Below are 23672 nucleotides of genomic sequence, written 5' to 3'. Positions count from 1 at the left end.
AGGTAAATAGATTTAATGAATTTAGCATCTGCAATGAAGTCAAATATGATTACTTACACGCAGAAATAGTCTTGGAACAAATCGATACAGACAGCATCATTTTGACAAGGTTGATTTGTACATGTTCCAATGTCCTTTTGGCATCTATCTCCAGTCCACCCAGTTTGACAAACACACTTGAAACCACCAACTTCATCGCGGCAAGAACCTCCATTTAAGCATGGCTCAGTAGCACAATCGTCGATGTTGTTTTCGCAAAATTCTCCGGAATATCCTTCCCTGCACATGCACATAAACTTATTATCCAGATCAACACAGCGATCAGTACCCAGAGGGTTGCATGGCTCACTGAGACATTCATCAATCTCAGCTTCGCACTGTAATCCTACATATCCTGGACGGCATTTGCAGACAAATCCGTCGAGTTGATCGATGCAAGAAGCTCCATTTTGACAAGGGTTCGAAGAGCAGTCGTCGACTGTATGCTGACACCTCTTACCAGTATACCCAGCTTCACAATTGCACAGGTACCCATTGACAATATCGATACAATGACCTCCATTATCACAAGGCGATTGAGAGCAATCATTGATATTCACTTCGCAAGATGCTCCGGTCCATCCGGGATTGCAGACACATTCATGAGAGAATAGTTTGTCAACACATATTCCATTTTTACAAGGATCAGAAGCGCAAAGATCTATCTTATCTTGACATCTCTTTCCTGCAAAACCAGGTGGGCATGAACAACTGAAGTCAGCAACTAAATCGGTGCAGTTAGCTCCCAAAAGACAGGGTTTCTCAGCACAATCATCAGTATTCATTTCACATTTTTGTCCTTCCCATCCAGGTAAGCATTCGCATTTAAAGCGTCCTTGTTGAAGAGCAATACAAGATGCCCCGTTAACACAAGGGTTTCCATTGGCGTTGCAAGGATCAATCTTAAAAAGAAATTACAATTAAGTTTTAAAAAAGTTTTTTATTTTAAATAAAGAAAACTTCAGGAAAAGATTAAAAAAATATAAAAATAGTTATGGAGATGGACATCAAAATAAACTTACCGTTACATCACAATCAGTTCCTGTATAACCAGATCTACAAAGACAAGTGTAGTTATTATATCCAGGTTCATCTTTGCACATTGCCCTTTCAGGACAGGTGTCATTTCTGCAGTCTGACTTTTCATCTTGACAGTTAATACCAGTGTATCCGGGAGGGCATGTACACCTATATCCCTGAGGAAGGTCTGTGCATGATCCGCCATTGTAGCACGGTTGGCTAGCGCATTCGTCCATGTCGATTTCGCAACGTTTGCCAGAGAAACCAGCCGGACAGTAGCACTGTACTCCGTGTCCTTTAGGAATACACAGACCTCCGTGCTGACAAGCTCCACTGGAGCACTCTACAGGGACACATTCCTCAATACCCGTGGATCCGAGAGAAGGAGTCTTCATGTTCGAGGGGCACTCGGCGCAAGCCGTCTGACCGACAACGTTTTGGAAGAAGTTTTTGGGACAAAGAGAGCAAGGAGCGAGACCAGTGGGGGAATAGGATCCTGGAGCGCACTTCGCTCTACACCTATCTTTGCCTGGAGCTGCAGGCTGGTAAGTGAAGGTGTTCGCGGGACAAGCCTGGCAATCCTTGAATCCACCTGAAGGTGGTTCTCCACTGTAACTGTTTCGCGGGCATTCCAAACAGGGGACCAGTCCCGTGGGGGAGTATGTTCCGTAACCACACACAGGGACACAGTCCGCTATTCCCTTTGATCCTTCCTCTCTAGTGAATGTACCTTGAGGGCACCTCATGCACGCCCCTTGACGGGCCTGATTCTGGTAGAAGCCTCTGGGGCACATAGTACAAGTCTTCTGTTTATCACCAGCAAAAGTTCCAGCCGGGCAATGTACTGGAAAAAATAACATGTATTATATACAAAATAGAAAATAATACGTTCCAATATTAGCAATTTTTTATTTATTATATTAACGTAAATAATATTGTACATACAGCATCTAGGTACATCATTGGTGTCCATATTCAAGACTTCTCCAACGCTGCATGTGAAACCTCTAGTAATCATGCTTCTAATAGCTCTCAAAGGTGGGCATTGATTTCCGATGCTGGATACATTCAGTAGTGGTTCGATCAATGCACTCGCATATGGCACTGATAGGTCGAAAATGAGATTCAATGTCGAGCCACAAAGGTCATACAACTGAGGTTGCCTGACTATAGGTGCAATATCCAGAACAAAGTCCATTTTGACAACATTCTCATCCAAAAGACTAGGTACGACTGTCAGGAAGGTGACATTGATATTGATATTGATAGCGGAACACCTTTGACTGAGCCTTTCATTGAGGAGATTATCATATTGCGCCAACAAATCCTTGTACTGAGGCAAGCAATTGGTGGACACTGCACCGAGAGCTCTATACTGGACTCCAGCTACCACATGATAAGCTGCTTGCTGTGTATCTGTAAAATGAAACAGTGTTTAAAATAAAATAAAAGTTTTTATTTTGATACAATATATATGGATTTCAATTTAAGGTAGATCATACTTTCTGAAACACAGTCTGGAACAACGGATGTCGGTGTCCATAATCTCTTATTTTCACAAGCAAAAGTTTTGACAGGTTCTCCATCAGTAAACCTATATCCTGGTTTGCAAGTAGCGATACATTGAAGTCCTTTATCTCCGGGCAAGCAATTTAATGCTCCGTTTGCTGGTGCAGAGAGTTCCCAGTCAACGCAGGGAGTGGCTTGTACCGAAACCTATAATAGAATTTCAGAAAGTTATATCAATAAGTCATATTGAGAAATTAAGATATTAGGATTGACATAATGAAAATTAATGACTTTTATTTGATGCTATTTGAAAACAGAAACTTACTTGGAAGTTGCACTGCGCTTTGTTTCCATATTTATCAGAGGCAATTACTGTGACATTTTCAAATCCTCGGATAGGAATAATTGCTTTATCTGGTACGAATTTCAGATAAACTTCTCCAGAAGCATCCGTGGCATTGATTCTCCTTCTAGTATCATTGAAGTTGACTGCGTAGCTTTCTTGTTTATCCACAAGTTCAATCACATAGCTCTGAGGGCAGCTTAACTTGGGAGGCGTGTTATCGGGAACAGTAATGTTTACTTCGCAGATAGCTACATTTCCATCATAGTCAAACGCTACATATTTAACAACCATGTTATCAAATACTTGGATTGGTGTTCTGAAATGTTGAGGCGTTACTTCAAGACGAGCGATTGATCCAGAGTTGTCGATAGCAGTAGGTTCAGTGAAGTTGATGGCCATGTATCCGCCATTTTCATCTGTTTGTGCAACCAATGGTTGTTGGGGACAGTTTTGGAAAACTGGTGGCTCATTATCTGTAAAAAGAAAGTGTGATTAATGATTATAAATGTGCTATTAAATACGTAGTTTAATATTATTAATTAATCTGGAGAGATACATACCAACACAAGGAGAGTATCCATAATCGTATCCTAAAAGAGGTTCAACAGCTGGTTCATCACATCCCATCAATTCCACTTTCAAGCAAGCATTATCCATGAAGCTAACAATTCCCAAGATAACAAAGCGGGCTTGAACATATTTGGGCAGGGTGATCATTGCCAGTTCTCCGTAGTTACCAGGATCTCTCATTGTCAGATTAAAATTGGGGAAATAAACAACATAATTTTCACTTTCAGCTTGTTTGTAGAAGAACCGAATTTCAGTTGGTCTGCCGACAATATCAGATGTAACGACTCCCTTTACTAAGATAGCCTTTACTCTGTACACCTTCCCTAAGTCGATACTGACATATGTAAAAGCCTCTTGTTTACCGCACCAACCGGTAACAGAGTTCAGTCTTATGTTTTTGGCTTCATAGTTTGGCCTTTCAGATGTAGCATTGATAGCTGAATCAGGTATCTTTCCTGATGCCAAGCCTAATGGTCGAATGACTTTGCATTCTGGCTCTCTCACACAGGTGATCGGTCTCGGGTTGATCAGGATGTAACCAGGTCTAGAGCATCCAAACAGAACTTCCGAGCCTTGTTCGTAGCTTCGTGCAATCTGAACACCATCAGCGGGACGGCCTGGATCCTCACAAACCGGGCCTTCGCAACGCAAATCTCCAAAGTCCCAGATACCATTTCCTTGACATCTGAAAGTGTTTATTAAAAATATAAGTAAAAAAATACAAGTTGCTGCAGATGTGAATGAAAATTATTTTTCAAACATTTGCATACCTCACAACATTATCATGTTTGCTGGTTTGTCCTGCCAGTTTGAAGGTATTTTGACACCCGAAGAAGAATGAGCTCTGATATTTTGTATCTACAAATTGACCGTATTCAGCTCCAGGAGTTGGTTGTGGTACACCGCATTCTTTCCTAGGGCAGCCAGGCTGAGATCCCGACAGCCAATAATCGGGCAGTCCCTGAAATTAATGATAATAATTGAATAAGTATTCATTGCAAACCATAAAAACACAATCAATTAATTATCTTTTTTAGAACATACTTGTTTTGGATCGTAAACACATTGTCTGAACCCTGAAGAAGCAGTATTTCTCAAATATTTTCCAGGTGTTTTGCAAGTGATAGTAACATTCTCTCTAAATGGTACCAGAACACTATCTGGATCTTCTCTTATGATCGATAACCCATCATTGCGGTCATCAGATAATGTGACACAACGAGCATCTGAAATGAAGAGAATTGTTTTTATACATTTTGAAAATTGCTAAACATGTCATTACGTGTTTCATTTTTCAAGTAACTTACATTGGCATTCTGGAACAGTACCATTCCACGCACCACCAGACATACACATAAGCGAAGATGATCCAGCCATGATGTAACCAAAATCGCACTGGAATTTAACCAAATCCCCAAAGTGGTACATTTCTTTAGTTGAGAGCAATTTTCCATTATCTGGAGAACTCAGAGTCGGGCACATAACAGGGACGCATGATTTGTTTCTTTGGAAAGTATCTCCATCCCTCTCGCCTGTTTCGGAAGGTTCCAGATTGAATCCGGCAGTTCCGTTTACTTTGTATAGTTCATATCCGACATTGCAAGCGCAAGAATAGTTTCCTGGACTAAAAAATAAAATGACAAATAAATGACTTCGCTTCTTGATAGCTTTTAAAATTTATATAAAATGTTAGGATAAGATAGGAGTTCTTACGTGTTTATGCATTTTTGGTCACATCCTCCGTTATTGATGGCACATTCATTGACGTCTAAGCATTCCAAACGCGTGCAACCCATTACTTCCAATTTCATGCACGGAGCTCCAACATAATCTTGGATTTTGAATTTGATATACTGGGCTTCGATTGGCATTGGGAGGTTCAAAACGGATAGAGTGGGTTCCAAAATTCGGAATTCAACTGCTGTGCCATCGGGATTTGTGTAGTCTTTGAAGATATCGGTTAAATCATTTGTGTACTAGAATGAAACAAAAAAAATTATTAAATGAATTAAAATAAAAGAGAATCCTCGAAATAATTTATTGTCTTCGATTTCATTGACATTAATATTCTCAATATTACCTGAATTCTCACTGCAGTGGTGAATGCGAGATTACCATCAGCTCTCATAACGCTCATTGTACGGAAACCTCTTATGATTGCTGGTGCCTTAAGGTCTAACAGAACCCAATTTGTTCCAGGTTCGATGTTGTTTCCACACCAACCGCCACCATTATTCAGACGAACCATCTGAAAAGACACAATATCATATAGATATTTGTAATGGTGAAGAAAATTAAGAATTAAAAGATAAAAATAACAGTGATAGAACATACTCCTTTGTAGTAGAGGGGCTCTGAAGCTGATACTGTGATGGCTTCATCAGAGATTCCACCACTGATCAATCCAAGGTCAGCCACTGGACGACACTCCAAACTAGGTAAGAATCCTGGACGGCAGGCACAAGTAAAACTCCCAGCAACATTTTTGCATTCCGTAGACACTACATCACACTGGCTGCTGATGCATTCATTGATATCTAAAATAAAGAATGGTTTATAAGTAATTTTAATAACACAGATGAATACTAAACAAGTACTTTCTTATAATAAATAACAAACCTTCGCATCTGGGTGGATTTTCAAACTCTTGATTGGGTCCACACTTAAGTATGCTGGATCCGATAAGCTTGTATCCTTTGTGGCATTGCACACGGAGTTCATCACCGTAGAAATATACCCTGGTGTTGTCAATGACAAGGCCGTTCTTTATTTCGGGGAACTTGGGACAAATGGCCCGACTGCAAGCCGGTACATCACCAGACCAGGATCCATTACTCATGCAGAGAAGGACTGGCCTTCCTGACCTAATGTAACCGGGTTCACACTCGTAACGAACGATGGTTCCGTAGCTTCGACCGCCACCATTCAATATCGAAATATTCGCATGAGGCACATCAGGCAAGGAAACACATTGAGAGGCTAAAACAAAAATTGTAATATGAAAAGAAATTCATCAACATTGTTGCGAAAATTAATATGCCAGTTGCTTGTAAATTTTACCTAAGCAAGATGGTTGTCTTTCCCATCGTCCATCAGCCAAACAAGAAATCTTCTCAATAGGTTGTCCAGTAGGGAAGGCGAAACCTGCGTAGCACTGATATGTAGCAATTCCTCTATATGTTACATTTGTAGATCCAATTGAAAAACCATTATCAATTTGGGGTACAGGTCCACAATACACCTCTGAAAAACCAAGACAATAAAATTAATCAAAATTATCCAAAGGAAGTGGAATGTGTCAAACATTTCTCTAAAACACCGTTAAGAATATAAAATAAATGAATTTTTCCCACCTTGACATTTTGGAATATAAGTGATGGACCAGTTTCCTCCATTCAAACAATGTGTCGTAATTTTGGCCTTTCCAGTTGCAAATTCTTGTCCCATTGGGCAAGTGAATGTAACAATAGTTCCAAAAGCTGTGTCACGGTTTGAGGCTAAAGCACCAACGCCGGGCTGGAGTTCGGGACAGTCTAAAATAAAATAATAATACTATTCATTCATGTGCACAAAACAATATGATGTATAAGGTGAACGAAATTTATGGATGAATTACCAGCAGAGAATGTAGTCTTCCAGCCTTGACCGCTGTGTAAAGCATCAGATACAAAGCGAAGCAACATTTCCCCACTAGAAGCTGTTAATGTAATCTTTGGTTTTGTTGTGAAACCATTTTCAGAATGAAGTCTTAGTCCACTAGTACTGGATCCATCGAAAACTTGGACAACGTCGGAGCCATGGATGGCGAATTCGTCAAATTTCAATGAAATTGGTCCACGCTTGGGATTTTTTATTTTGAACAAGCATTCCTGATTGCTCGGGTAGTTAGTGAGGCCATATGCGGGTGATGCCAGTGTTCCATTGGACGCAATAAGAGTTGCCTTGCAGCCCTGGGTATATCTAATATTGAATCCTTTTTTAGTGTCACCTAGGCTAGTTTTAAAGTAAACATAGAGGTGGTTAGATGTGGATATGATCACTCTTTCGCTGTCTTCAATTGTTCCAGTCAATCGGGCTAAAACGGGACTAGATGGTAAAGAGCCATCACGAATCAGGATGTAGTCTCTATCGATGCCGAGTTCGAGGTCTTCGATTTCCAAAGTTATTATTTTTCCTGCTTGAGCTTCGATGATATACAGACATTCGAGGCCACCCGGGTAGTGGTTGGGAAATCCGGGGGATGTTAAAATTTGACCTTGCGGAGTAGCCCTCAATGTGCCTCCGCATGTCGAAGGCTCAGTCTTCCACGACGCTCTGAATCCTTTTCTTTCCACAGAGGCATCTGTGTTGAACTTGATAATCATGAAGTTTGAAGCGGATACAAACAGTTTGCTGGAGAGTTCCTGTTTGCCCGATAGAGTAGCCAGATTGACGGACTTGTCATCGGTACGACCTCCCACGAGGATCTGAACCGTGTCGAAAGTCTTTTCAGTTTCGAAGTCTTGGAATTGAAGCAAGATGTTATGTCCTTGAGGTCCTTCGAGAGTCCACTTGCACTCGCTGAGCGGGGGGTACTTGTGGGGATAGTTGGGACTCTCCACCACATCTCCGCTGCTGGCCATGTAGTAGTGGCAGTTGGCGGGGCAGTCCATTTCGTCTGAAGAGTCTCCGCAGTCGTCTTGCTTGTCACACCGGAATGCCGCATTTATGCACTTTCCGTTGGAGCAATGGAATGCACCTGTAATATAAAATATATACCATTTTTAACACATTGTAGTCGGGTGCTTCGAACAATAGACTAGTGCATGTTTAACCTCGGCTCGTAACGCATGTCTGTGCTGAAACCTTTAGTGCATGTTGGTCTTCGGGTCGACCAAAAATCGCATGTGTTAAACATTTTGTGTAGTTTTAAGTGTGTAAATAGTGCTATGGTGGTGAAGGGTGGTATTGTTTGCATGCTGTGGTAGTGATTGCCTTGACGAAGAGACGGGTACGTCTCGAACCCGGTAGATATTTGTAGCTTACCAGACGGGCACGCGCTAGCGCGGCACATGAAGGGCAGCAGGGACTCGCAGGTGGTGAGCTCCCAGGACTGGTGCGCGCCCATGAGCGTGGCGTCCACGCACTCGCCGGCGCGGGGGTCGGGCTGCTGCAGGCCCCAGAAGCCGGCGTACTGCGAGACCAGCCCGCCGGCCGCCGACTCCAGCGTGTTGGTCCGCAGCCCGTCCACGGAGGCCAGCCCCAGCCAGTAGTGCGGGCCCGAGCCGCTCGCCATGTGGGCGGTCATGTTGTTCTCTGAATACGACTCCACGACCATCAGCTCGCTTCCGTACCTAAATTGAAAAGACATATCACAACATTTGTTAGTGTATCCAAAACTGGGTTTCTCCATAGATGAAGAAGAATATGGAAGTCTGGGTATTTTTAGGGCTGATGACCTATCATATACTGTTTAAGTGATCACTTTACACTTGTGTAAAGTGAAAACTTTTACAATATACATAAATTTATTTATACTACGTAGTTAAGTAGTTCAATGCCGTTTAGAATCCTAGACGTGGTAATATTTATATTTATTACATACCTTTCATTCTGTAACATATATCATGCAAAAGTTACACAAAGTACCTACTTTTACAACATTTTGAGTGTGTCCAAATATTTGTTCACAAAATCTGGATTGTCTCCAATCACAGGAGTTATTTTCATGTAATTTTTTGACATCTCATCAAAGATGAAGAAGAATATGGAAGTCTGGGCATTTACGGTTCATTTATATAGAGCTTCCGAGAATTTGAGTACTGTGGTTGTCAATAATGGGTGGAATTGGTGAATGTTACACGTGTGTAAAGTGATCACTTAACCAACCTATGAAAGGTAATAAGCTCTGTAAATACCCAGCCTCCCCCTTTTTTTCATCTATGTCAAAAAATGGGGGAGTCAACATGTTGAGATGTCAACATGTGAAAAGGCATTTAGTTTATTTGGGAATTTAACAGATCATTAACTGAAACAAAAAAACATTTTTTTTTTTTTAATTCAGATAAAACAATAATTAATAATATACTGTTTCAAAATAAGTCACCATTATTATCAATGTTTCCTTTTACAAAAAATGTTGTTCCTTAACCCCCCTACCTATATTTATTAACCTATATATACATGTAAATATATTTTTATTCCTTAGTTTAAATTTGTACCAGAAGATGAAAACAATTGTCGTTTTCGAAACTAGTCGTAAATAAAAATAAAACTCCATAAAGTGGATTATTCAAGTGTTTAATTTTAATAAAACTGAAACAAACATTTTAAAACAATTTGTGCATCCAGTATTTGCGTTGATTTAATTAAGAACGTAATTTAATAATTCAACCTGAATAGGTTGAATTACATATCTGATGCAGTTCCCTAGAAAAAGCTCAATTAAAAACATTATATATTTTTTTCAACAGTGTGAGAGGCACCTAATTGACTACATCATGGACAAACCACGCTACAATTTTATTTTATTTTTTCTAAATTTTAATTTTATTTGGTGTAAGTCACTATTCTCGAGAAGGTGACAAAAAATAAAGCAGAAATTAATTCGTAACATTGTTTTTCATCAAAAATAATTATTCATCTCCATTCGATCAAAGATAAAAAATAAAATAATGCAGATTCCATTAGGTTTTTTGAAATTATAATAAATCAGTGGGTTCATCTAATCGCGTTGGAAATATCACAGTAAACTGCCAATCATTGATATAACATGGTACACGAACTAGTGTATTTCAAAACATATTATAATACAAAAATAAACTAACCTTCGACATAATTCCGCTGCCTTCCCCCATGAATGTTTGATATTGAAAAATTTATAACAGTAGAGTCCTTTTAACTCCCATCCTGAAACAAAGAAAAAAAACATTAGTCAATTATATAAATGTCATTAATTTTTTTTAACACATTTAGTGGTGAATCCGATAATAATTTATAAAGTATTGTGGTATAAAGTATAGCTCAAAACCACTATTCTTTTATAGGAATAAAACATTTTAATAAACTACCTGCAAGAATATCTTTCAAAAATGATTTACAAAAACATATAAGGCAAACTCCCGTTTGATTACCATTTATTATTTCTAATTTTTACTTCTTATTTATATGTACAAACCCTGTAAGCGAACTCCCTTTCTAAACACGAGCAATCTGCTCTCTTAGTGAGGTAGCACGTAAAAAATATATATAAATGTAACTATGTTGATTATTTTGCCATACAATGTATCTTTGATTAAAAAAAATTATAAAAAAAAAAATATGAAATAAATAAAAGATGCAAGTATTATCAGCATTTGTAATAATCGCATACGTACTATAATGAATGTGTTTGCAAACCCTTATCCGCACACCAATGGTGCATAGGGCACTGCATCATTAAAACGCAGTGTCATTTTGATCGTTAACACATGAAGGAAAGGTGATCAGCCCTCCGCTTCAGGTACCAGTCCAGGGTAATATAGAATAAATATTAGAATTAAAAAATCACTTATATTCATTTGACACCATCGGGAATCGAACCCGGGACCTCCAGAACGGTAGCCGAGCTTGCTGACCATTACAATACGGAGGCGGACAAATAATAGTGTGCAAATTTTAATTTTAATTTTGTAGGATAAATTACATAAATTATACAATACTTTAATTAGAAGGATCAAATTTTTCAATTTTTCTATTGATAGTTTAAATATAAAAATAAAACAATTGTAAAAAAAAAACACATTTTGAGTTTATTGTTGTAAATATGACTAGTTTCAGGTGAAAATTCTAACTGATCGGTTTGTATTTTCACCTATTGACGAGAACATCTGTAGTTCTTGAAATTAGTTGTTTTGACATTAATAAACTGAAAAAGTGGTCTTATACAAGTGTTTTATTTTTATATTTAAATCATAGTGTTAATCCACAAAATTAATGCCAAATCAAACAATAATGTATATTGATTGTTGGACCGCTGAAAATAAACTTAAATATTTAATTTTGTTATTATAAATGTGATTTTTTAAGAAGGGGTGTCTGAGGAAGCATTTTACGTAAATTGCTCTATGCAAATTATACGATATAATTATTATTTAGGGATAATATCAGTAAAATAAATGAAAATCGAATTTAAAAAGTATGAAATGACTATTTCACCAAGGTCATTCATTCGTCCGAATGTTTTGTGGTTTAATACAAAACTGTAAAATAACTAACATATCGCTCACTCCTTTCAAGAACGTCATAAATAAAAAAAACTTGATTTTTCAAGAGAACGTTTTTAAAGTTTAAAAATATAACACAATGTATTACAAATAAATATCAAGCCACTTATTGAACTTTTTACTGTGTAACAGATGTTTTTAGGTAAAACCTCAAGGTTTTTTCTCCATTTGAAAAATATTCAGTTTATTAAAAAAAAAAATTAAACAATACCTTTTTTTCAAAATGCAAAAACAACATTTTTTGCCCTGTAGCGGGTAAATATTAAGTAAAAAATATGTCTCTTTTGCTGGGATATAGTACATTTTCTAGGCATTCCGAAAACATGCACAACTGAAAATTGACGATTTTTGATTTATGACGTTCTTGAAAGGAGTGCGCGATATACTCTACGCAACATGTATTATATGTATGTATGTTAACTTCACTGAAATTGTGCATACTCGTAAATATATGCATGCAAAATATCAATATCTAAAACGATCAGGTACATCATGGGTCGGCAACCTTTTGTTGTAAAAGGGCCAAATATTTTTCATGGGGATCAGTGCGGGCCGCACTTGCAGCAGGTATACATACAATATTTATGTACAAATATTTTAGTTTTAAAAATAAAACGCTAAGTGTATATTTTAACGACATTTATTGTATTTAATAAAATCAATGAGATTCCCTTCGCTCCCTTTCTCGCTTCCTTTCACTCGATTGTGTATAATATCGTCCGTCATGTGCGTTGCGGCGAGAATCTCGCGGGCCGCACCAAGATGTCTCGCGGGCCGCAGGTTGCCGACCCATGAGGTACATCGAAGTAAAAAAGAATTTAAAAGTTTTAGCTTTAATGACTTTGGCCTTCTATTGATAATTGCTCTCTTCTAGATATTTTATTATTAACGCATTCATAATTTGTTCATAGAAACACAAATATTAAATATTCCAATGAAATACCATTTCTTGTATGATTACTAACTAAGTCGTGAATAACTAACTGAAACAAAAAAATCCGGTTTTTTCATTTCGCAGAAGTGTTAATTTTTTCCTTGTTGACTGACACGCGATTAGGTAGATACCCTCATCATTTAAAAACTGTGAGTAGGTACTAATAAATAAAATATAGCGGTTTTGACGAAGTCCGCAATAAATAATTCTGAGTGTGAGACCAAAAAACTAATCGCATAATATGAATTGTTCTTAAAATGCATTTAATGAGTCTTTCAATCACATTCTTTCATAGAGCTGGGAAGTGTTAGGATTTTAAGGATTGCAAAAAAACCATAACAATAGTTTAATTAAAATGTAACTTTGTTTTAAAATTGATTTTAAAACAAAGTTACATTTTACTTATAAAATGGAAAATCACAAAGTTAGTGCTTCAAATATAAATTACATTACAATAGTATTTATGGACAAGGTATTGAGATAATTGTCCGCCTCTGCATATAAGTTTTTAGCGTGTTTAGCTACCATGTAAGAGGTCCCCAGTTCCCCCTAGGAAGGGGGTTCAGATCAAATATGTATTGTGTAACTAATTTAATTTCTTATTTCTTGTAACTTGACTCTTGCCTTATAATATAACAAAATATCAATGATCAGGTTATATATACTACGTCACTCAATGCAGATATGAATAAAGAAGAAGAAGAATAAGGTAAATTATAAAATCGTTTTAAAAACATAGTTCGTACATTTTACCTTTATACACACACACACAAACACACACACACACACACACACACTCACACATATAAATATATATATATATATATATATATATATATATATATATATATATATATATATATATATATATATATATATATATATATATATATATATATATATATATATATATATATATATATATACTCTCACAATTGTGACAGTCGGTACAGCAGATCGCGCAAATCTAACACCAGATGTCGCGCATGCGTCGCGTCGCACTGCAAAAACAAAAGACTTAAAAGTTAAGATAAAAAATATTGTATTATTTTTTGACATCTCATCAAAGATGAAGAAGAATATGGAAGTCTAAAAAGCTTCTTTACATCTCACCAATATATGTCTCTAGTGAAGTTCTAGTGATTCATGAACAAGGATTCTAAATTGGTTCATATATATAGAACTTCCAAGAATTTGAGTAGTGTGGTTGTCAATAATGGGTAGAATTGGTGAATGTTACACGTGTGTAAAGTGATCACTTAAACCAGCCTATGACGGTCGTAAGCCCCGTAAATGCCCAGACTTCCATATTCTTCTTCATCTTTGATGAGATGTCAAAAAATAATATGATAATAACTCCTGTAATTGGAGATAGTCCAGATTTTGTATTTGGACACACTCAAAATGTTGTAAAAAAATATTGTGTTTGGTGAACTGTCATATTATGTATTCATACTGTCATATATTTTGGAATAAACTTTTAATGTCGTTGCTTTAATTACAAAGCAACACATTGTTTATTTCATTATTATACACCCACTAATTTACAAAAAAAAAAAAAAAAAATATATATATATATATATATATATATATATATATATATATATATATATATATATATATATATATATATATATATATATATATATATATATATATATATATATATATATATATATATATATATATATATATATATATATATATATATATATATATATATATATATATATATATATATATATATATATATATATATATATATATATATATATATATATATATATATATATATATTCATATAATGTTGATAATGCAAATAAGGCATGTGCAAGAAATGCTATCTTCATTATTGTTAGCCATATTAAATAACAACATGTAATTTGTTTTGTCAAGCGTTGCGCCCACATCCGAAATAGGTCAGGTAACAGGTTGGTATGTTAATGCTAAACGAATGAAACTATTAGTCCCAGTAGTTAACAGTTAGTGGAATAGTTGTTATAAGATTCCGTTACTCAATAAATAGTTCTTCGGTTCTCTCTTATGTTACGTAACGCCTATCAAGAAAACTAGTTTCTATGGGTCATTTGGAAAAAGTAATATCATTGAAGTGTAATCTAATAAATAATTGTTTTATCCAGACACCTACCGCCCGAAAATAGCATATATTACATTATGTTTCTACATATGAGTATCTGGGAAATGCGGTGTTCAACCAAGTTGAACCAAAGTAAAATAAGGCGATGTTTAATCACGGCTTGTAACGCATATCTGTGCTGAAACCTTTAGTGCATGTTGGTCTTCAGGTCGACCAAAATTCGCATGTGTTAGACATTTTGTATAGTTTTGAGTGTGTAAATGGTGCTATGGTGGTGAAGGGTGGTATTGTTTGCATGCTGTAGTCCTGACGAAGAGACGGGTACGTCTCGAAACCGGTAGACATAAAAATCTCGGTGAGTGGTTAAATACTAATGTTATTAACATTTTTGTTAAAAAATAAATAAGTAAAGCGATGTGTTTATATCTGCGTCGTTAAGAGTTTAGACTGATTTTTTTGTTGGGTAATATATCCAAAATTAAACACGGTTATTGGATTGAATTCTACTTTTATTTACATATATGATATGTGACGTGTTTCGTCTTATTAAGACGTTATCAAATACTCATAGTGTTGATAATGTCTTAATAAGAAGAAACACGTCACATATCATATATGTAAATAAAAGTAGAATTCAATCCAATAACCGTGTTTAATTTTGGATATATTACCCAACAATTCAATATAGAATTCCACCAACTGTCTGCAGTTACAATAAATATGTTTTTTTTTTTCATTAGAAGCCTCATGCAATTCATTCTTTTATCATTGGCATATTTTCTCTTATTTTCAATATATTTTTTTAAAGAACGTCAGCTACAAAAAACGTTTCAAGGGCCTAAGGAGGTATTCGCAAACACCCAACAAAATATGCATTTGATTTGAAAAATATATATATTGAAAAAAAAAACGATTTTTAACTCCTTACCTTTAGAAATTAATTAATCTTTCAAAACCATATGTTTATTTCGAAGAAAAACTTGTTTTTTCAATACAAAACGGTATTTTCACCCAACAATTCAATTACGTTTAATGTTACCTGGGTTTAAAGAAAATTAATTTGCGGATTATCCCGCCTTAATAACATACGTTTTGGGGAATTTGAATGTTTTTCACATTTTACAAAATGTAAAAGTACATATGCTAACATGGTTGTATTTATCCAATTCACCTGATATGATATGCATAATACATATATTGTGTTTTATTTATTAACGTACAGAATTACGAAGCTTCATGACAATTTTAGCCTTCACGAATTTGTACTCGCATGCGAACGCTTTATAAAATAATTACAGCAGATGAAAAAAACGTCTTGCATATTATCGATTGTTATTGCCATATCGAGTCCTTGGAAAGTTGTAGAATGTAAACTAACCATACAAATATACATGCAAATGATATATATTTGCCATTGGCGCCGACTTGTTTTCGTTAAAACATGTGATTCACTTTATAAAAATTATTATTTAAAAATAAAAATAAAGTTTTATATATAAGTATATTAGCTTTAGAAAAACCAATTTTTATCGTTTTTTTCGATAACTTCTTAAATATTAATGATAAATTAGGTACTCATAACTCAAATAATATATTTTGTGTGCATACATCTTCCTTATCAATTGTTCCATGTATTGTGAGTGCTTTACCACGAAAAATACCTAATGGATAATTTACAGAAAACTGTTATTACAACAAAACAAGTATCAAACATTATATTCAATTATAAACTTTAAAAAAGTAAAATTATCATTTATGTATGTATAATATTTATGTAAGGTTTTTAATTTAAATGTTTATTGAAATATACTGTATTTTGATTTAGTGAGGGTTTAATTTTCATTTGAATCATGGATAATCAATTTATTTTCAAAATAAAAATATTCATATTCTTATTAAAAAGGTTTTTAATTCAAATATAACTTTGTTTTAAAATCACTTTAAATTTAAAGTAAATTTAGAACAAAGTTATTGTTTATTTTAATTATAAAATAGAAATGACAAAGTTATACTTTAATTATAAAATGAGAATCACAAAGTTATTGCTTCAAATAAGGTTTATTTGAAATTCAAAATGTTGAATTAATTTTCTTCAAATATGACGTAATCAAAAACCAGACTGGAAACCTTACCTTTATGCAAATAACGTTCATGATTAATATAATAATAAATCCCTTACCGCACTCCAATGGTGCATAGGGCACTGCTTCATATAAACGCAGTGTTATCTCGATCGATTACACATGAAGAAAAGGTGATCAGCCCTCCACTTCAGGTACCAGTCCAGTGTAATATTGAATAAATATTAGAGTGAAAAAATCACTTATATTTACTAAACCCCCCTGGGAATCGAACCCGGGACCTCCAGAACGGTAGGCGAGCATGGTGACCATTACACTACGGAGGCGGACACACGGATTACACTGCGTCAAAACAATGCAGTGCTTTATTCACCATTGGATGCAGATAAAAGTTAGAAGAACAATGAAATCGATTATCATTAAACTCGATAGAACCGACATCTCTAAATTGCGATAATTTTTATTTCATATTATCTGACATAATTAAGAATAAGCGGATAGGAACTTTTACGTTGTGAAATAGGAGGCTCTCATAACATTTTGTGAGGAAATAGACTGAATCTGAAAAAGGTACATTTTACATTGGAGCCTCTTAGAATTTACGTTCTTTAAATGTGAAGGTTGTTCATAGTTAAACGGAAAATGGCGCCAACGTTCATCTGTCATGCTTCAATTACTTAATATAAAATCAAAAGCTATGTGTATATATATATATATATATATATATATATATATATATATATATATATATATATATATATATATATATATATATATATATATATATATATATATATATATATATATATATATATATATATATATATTTACAACATTTTGAGTGTGTCCAAATACTTGTTCACAAAATCTGGATTATCTCCAATTACAGGAGTTATATATATATATATATATATATATATATATATATATATATATATATATATATATATATATATGGATATATATACATACACATATAATTATATATCGCTCATAATAAGTTATAACTTCGATGTATTAAACAATATAAAATAAATTTCTTCTTTTACGAACCCTTATCCGCATCCGATAGTGCTCATGGCAGTGCATCATAGAAACGCAGTGTTATCCTGATCGATGTTAACACATGAAGGAAAGGTGATCAGCCCTCCGCTTCAGGTACCAGTCCAGGGTAATATTTAATAAACATCAGAGTGAAAAGATCACTTATACGTATTTATATGAACCCCCATGCGAATCGAACCCATGACCTCCAGTACAATAGCCGAGCGTGCTAAACATTACACTACGGAGGAGTAGATGTTATAAATTTAACAATTATAATAAAAAAAACTCTTATCCGCACCCCGATGGTGCATAGGGCACTGCGTCATATAAACGCAGTGTTATCTTGATCGTTTACACATGAAGGAAAGGTGACAGTCCAGGGTAATATTGAATAAATACGACAGTGAAAAAATCACTTATATTTATTTTACCTCCCTTGGGAATCGAACTCGGGACCTCCAGAACGGTAGCCGAGCGTGCTGACCATTACACTACGGAGGCGGACAAAATTTAACAAATATAAAATAATTTTATTATACAATAATAAATCATAGATAAAAAAGAACGTTCCAACTTACAAGATTTTTTGTTCAAAGATAATGTATGGTACCTAATTATTTCATCACAGTAAAGCAGTAGGTACTTATTTATATAATGAGAAGAAGATATGTAGAACTAGGTAGGTATCTGCCCGATAATAAATAATTTGTTACTTATAATTTTACCCACGAGTATCAATCACGAGATTTTCGATTCAGTGAAAATAAAAAAAAGAGGTCAATGATCGTAAATCAAACTTTCTCATTCCACTTTGCGCATGCGTGTGACCATTCCTTTACATCTGTTCAATACACACACTACACATTTATTCGGTAGTTTGATGCCGAATTTTCTTGTATTGTATATCGATAAGTCGGCTGGTTTATAAATCAATTAGACTGATTGAAAATATTTCGAATGGAAACATTTGAAGTCATTAATCTTGGTAATAACGAATTATCATGTATTTATATCATTCACCGTCAATGAATATTTAATGATATTTGTAATATTAATTTAGTACATTTTTTATGTTGATACTTATTGAAACATTAACACAAAACAATCGATACTTAGTAGGACAGCTTTATTACATAAATATTTTACTTTGATTATGGTTTTTGAAAGAGAAGAATGCAGATCTGAATGTGAAATATTGGTAAACGGAGAGATTTTGGAACAGGTAGATGATTTCGTGTATCTGGGTAGTATGTTTTCTAGGGATGGAAAGATGGATAAAGACATAGAAAGGAGAGTGAATGCTGGGAAAAAGTGAATGGTGCACTGAAATCAGTTATAGCAAATAAAAACCTATCAGCGGAAGCTAAACTGGCAGTGCACAACGGAGTCCTGGTTCCAACTCGATAATGTATGGAAGTGAAACATGGAGTTAGCAAAAAAAGGATGAAAGTAGACTGAATGCAGTCGAAATGCGATCTCTCAGAAGAATGTGCGACAAAACGATGTATGATAGATGTGCGAATAGTGAAATAAGGAAGGAATGCAAAGCTGAGATAAGCATTATCGATAAAATTAAAAAAGGTGTGTTGAGATGGTTTGGACATGTGGAACGAATGAGTGAGGAAAGAACGGTAAAACAAATTTATGAGGCGAATGTTAGTGGGAAAAGAAGCAGAGGAAGACCGAGAAAAACATGGCACGATCAGGTATGCCAAATACTTGAAAGTGGTCAGGTTAGGAGTCGTAACAATCGGCGGGTATATGTGAGGAGATGCATGAACGTGGAAGAGGCGAAGAATGTTTGCAAGGACAGAGTGGTGTGGCGCTCTATTCTCTCTGCCTACCCCTGCGGAGAAGCGGCGTGATCGTTAGTTAGTTAGTTTTTTTACTTTGTGAATTCTCTTACTGGCAAGGGTGAAACCCTTGTTTTGGAAACAGGGAAGTCATTTTTAAGTCAAAAATAGTAATTCATATTATTTGTTGGACATGTCATCAAAGATGAAGAAGAATAGGGAAGTGTAGGCATTTACGGGGCTGAGTATAATTAATATTGTAAGTTAAAAAATAAACATTTTCTTCTAATAATAAATAAATATTTTATTGTTTATTATTGAAATGCTTTATTCTAATTATGCCCAGACTTCCATATTCTTCTCCATCTTCGATGAGATGTCAAACAAATCATATGAAAAATTAACTCCTATAATTGGAGATAATCCAGGTTTGTAAACAAGTATTTGGACACACTCAAAATGTTGCAAAAATGGCAAATTTAATTCAAATAATAAATGTTTTAATGTGCCATAATACATATTTTTGTGATATTAATACAGTCACCGTGTGAAAAAACACAATTTAATGATTTGTAGCAGATAATTATTAGCATAACGTTTTTTTTATAGTATTAAGAAAATATTTAAACAAAATATCAAAAATATGTGATTTTGTATGTATTGAAAAATTCCTTATTTGTTTAAAAAAATATTGAGTGTACATAAAAGTTTAAGCGTAAGACTGATCACCTTCCATTCAAACACCTAGACAGATCAAATGAAAATAAATCTTAAATACTAAAATTAACTAACGAACCAGTACGCCGCTTCTCCGCAGAGGTAGGCAGAGAGAAAAGATCGCCACAACAATCTGTCATTGCAAACAATCTTCGCTTCGTCCAAATTCATGCATGTCCTCATGCAGAAAATATGTCTAACTTGAATTAATTTTGCGATTGTAAGTTTCGCAGCCGATTGTCTGTTCAACCGCGTCATGATGCCAGTATATAATAAAACAGTATATAATATAGTATATAATTCAGTTTATAATAACATGTAGATAGGTATATACAATAAGCAATCATTGCATCAGTTTTTAGTGTGAGATCTCACAGTGTATTTATGTCATTCTTCAAAAGCAAATAAAATTCTCAGGTAAAAATAAATGTCATTCATACGAATAAACAGCATTTTGTAAGTTACAACGGCCCGGAAGCGAGGAAAGTCAAGGTGATTTTATTTTCCCACAAGCTATCATTCAATTGTTTCAGTGGCCAATACGAATGGTAATTGAGGCAAGACCATTTCCGTCAAATTAAATTTTACCGACTGTTATGTTATTTTGACGGATACGCAGGATATATTGGAATATCTTAATAAAAAGTTAGAGGGCGTTATAAACACTGCTTGTATAAGTTCTGGCAAATCGAATTTAGGCAGGCGCAGTGGCGTAGTTGGGTAGACGCTCGACTGCGATACTGGCGTCGCGGGTTCGATTCTCGGCAATTCTAAAATAAATTCAAGAAATATTTATTTTCAAATGGTCCTGGGAGTTTGTTATGTGTTTTTCACATTTACCTTCCCTATCCTTACTATCTTACTTTAAAAGTAGGGGATTGCGAGTTATTCCTTATTTCAAAAAAGGAAGAGATCGCATTTCACTAAGGCCCAATATACGATAAATCGCAACTTACTTTTCTTTAAACCCAAGTAACGTTGACGTAATTGAATTTTGCTTCTTAAAAAAATAGTTTGTATTAGAAAAAAATAGTTTTTATTCGAAATAAATTTATGGTTTCGAAAAGAAAAAAAAAAGATTTTTTTTTTATAAAAAACAAAAAAAATCTGATATATTCTAAAAAAACGGACGCTAGATCAATTGAATTATTGCGAGTAAGGCCTTAATTGATTTGGCAGTCACTTTGTAGTAATAGCTATCCATTTTTAATTTAATTTTACTTGGGAGATACCACTATTTAAAAAAAATCTATTGTGACACATATATATGAGTACAATTTTGAACTACAATATCTGATAAAACCATGGACATACAATTTTCTGCTTTAAACTACATCATCTCCGAAGATATTTATATGCCTTAATGCGTTCTGCCAGTATGACCTTGATATCGAAAGGCGAAAATGGATATGATGTTAGATAACTTATTTTTGGACTGTACAACAGAAAGAAGAAGAAAAAATATGGGTATTGTCATCAAGTGAAAATAATTTGACTTGATAGCCTAGTACACATGTGTGTATTACTTTCTAAAATCTACGTATGTACATACGATCTATCTCACTTTTATCCGTGAAATCAAATAAAAAAGAAATTGATTGGGCACTGTCCATGAGTTTGCACCAGAAATGGAAAGGAAAAACAGGTTCGCGTGTAATTTGTAAATTTTTTGTTGTTATTGTGCTTAGAAATCTAATAGATTTATCTTGTCTATGGTTTCATCGGATTTTATAATTCAGAGTGCAGAAACTCAATGATAATTGAGTAATTTTACTCATTAACTTTTGAAAAGACAAGGTTGAACAAATTTAATCCTCATTACTTATATTTGAGTGTAGTTTTTAAATATAAAAAAATATTATTTGAATGTTGTAATATGACCTCTTCATTCCTCCTGTAGTTTCTAGTTTAATTACTTAAATAGCGATTGAGTCGCAAAATAATTATTGTCATTTGAGAAAAAGGTAAAGAGTTACAAATTAAACAATAGAATTTGATTTTTGTTATTTGACTTATTTATTCCCACTGTATTTTGTAGTTTTATTGTTTATGTATTTATTTAAAAAAAGCATTTAACCCACAGCGATTGGGTCACAAAATAATTTTTGTCATTTGAGAATAAGGTAAAAAGAGTTACAGATTGAACAATATTATTTGATTTTTTTAAATAATCTCTTCATTTCCACTGTATTTTGAAGTTTCATTGTTTGTGTACTTATTTGAAAAATATATTTAGAATTGAAAGATATATTTGGAATAAAATTATTTGAATTGATTTATAATATAAATAGGATCCAGTGGATGTTACAGAGAATATTTTATTCCACTCCTCGCTTGCACCAGTTTTGAGCTTACTAAGGCAGTCAGGAATGGGAAGCTTGAATAAACTGGGAAGAGGTACAAATTAAACAATATTTGATTTTTGGAATATGACCTCATCTCTCTAGTTTCTTTATTTGTGTATCTATATTATAAAATAGTAAACACTTAACCAATAACGATTAAGTCATAAAATAATTATTGTCATATGAGAATAAGGTAAAGAGTTACAAATTGAACAATATTAATTGATTTTTGTAATATGATCTCTTCATTCGTTTACTATTTTATAGTATCATTATTTGTGTATTTTTTTTAGTATTTAACTTATTATTGCGATTGAGTCACAAAATAATGTTGTCATTTGACAATAAGGTAAAGAGGTACAAATTGAACAATATTTGAATTTTGTAATATGACCTCTTCACTCCCACTATAATTTCTAGTTTCTTTGTTTGTGTATCTATATTATAAAATTGGTAAACACTTAACCTACAGCGATTGAGTCACAAAATAATTCTTGTCATTTGAGAATGAGGTAAAGAATTACAAACAAATGTTGCAGTAATCGTCAAAAAAACTTGACGTGCTCCGTTAATTTATCTCACCTCAGTTGCCCAAAGAAACAATGAGTCGAGACCCGAGACATGCTACTTGTTGCTCCATCCATATTACTCCACAAATAGAGCTACTAGGAGGGAGTTTCTATGCTGGCCGGGGTGTAATTTATAATTCATGTATTATTACAAAGAAGTGCGGCCGTGTGTAAGTTTGCGGCCGAAATGGCGATTGTTCTTTATAATCCCAGTGTGTTGATTCCCACACAGGTTCTATGGGAATTGAATGGAACGAAATACTTGTACCACATTGTGCGGTTATGACGTGTTGATATTACATCTAGTCTGAGCCACCTCCGATCTCCGCTTGATCTCGGTGGCATAGAGAAATTGCCGCAA

The 23672-nt window shown here is 34.4% G+C and overlaps 1 protein-coding gene across 1 annotated transcript in view; it reads right to left on the bottom strand.

The window, feature by feature from the left end:
• Positions 1-23672, bottom strand: part of LOC148303549 (uncharacterized) — a 116667-nt gene that overhangs the window by 15395 nt on the left and 77600 nt on the right. Inside the window, exons 4-21 of the mRNA XM_088269747.1 lie at positions 10291-10372; positions 8510-8817; positions 7101-8222; positions 6838-7017; positions 6545-6727; positions 6104-6463; positions 5819-6021; positions 5565-5732; positions 5198-5460; positions 4792-5108; positions 4529-4710; positions 4255-4445; positions 3475-4169; positions 2894-3387; positions 2562-2775; positions 2005-2475; positions 1062-1903; positions 58-941 (exon numbers count right to left, since the gene is read on the bottom strand). Of these exons, the coding sequence (XP_088125873.1) occupies positions 58-941; positions 1062-1903; positions 2005-2475; positions 2562-2775; positions 2894-3387; positions 3475-4169; positions 4255-4445; positions 4529-4710; positions 4792-5108; positions 5198-5460; positions 5565-5732; positions 5819-6021; positions 6104-6463; positions 6545-6727; positions 6838-7017; positions 7101-8222; positions 8510-8817; positions 10291-10372 (7159 nt within the window). The remainder of the gene's footprint in view (positions 1-57; positions 942-1061; positions 1904-2004; positions 2476-2561; positions 2776-2893; positions 3388-3474; positions 4170-4254; positions 4446-4528; positions 4711-4791; positions 5109-5197; positions 5461-5564; positions 5733-5818; positions 6022-6103; positions 6464-6544; positions 6728-6837; positions 7018-7100; positions 8223-8509; positions 8818-10290; positions 10373-23672) is intronic.

The sequence above is a fragment of the Brachycentrus maculatus genome, unplaced genomic scaffold (genome assembly GCF_059751285.1).
Source record: "Brachycentrus maculatus isolate JH-2025_06_01 unplaced genomic scaffold, ASM5975128v1 h1tg000362l, whole genome shotgun sequence".
Classification (NCBI taxonomy): Eukaryota; Metazoa; Arthropoda; class Insecta; order Trichoptera; family Brachycentridae; genus Brachycentrus; species Brachycentrus maculatus.
Note: the sequence above shows the minus strand (reverse complement) of the source record. Positions and strands in the feature narration are given on the sequence as shown.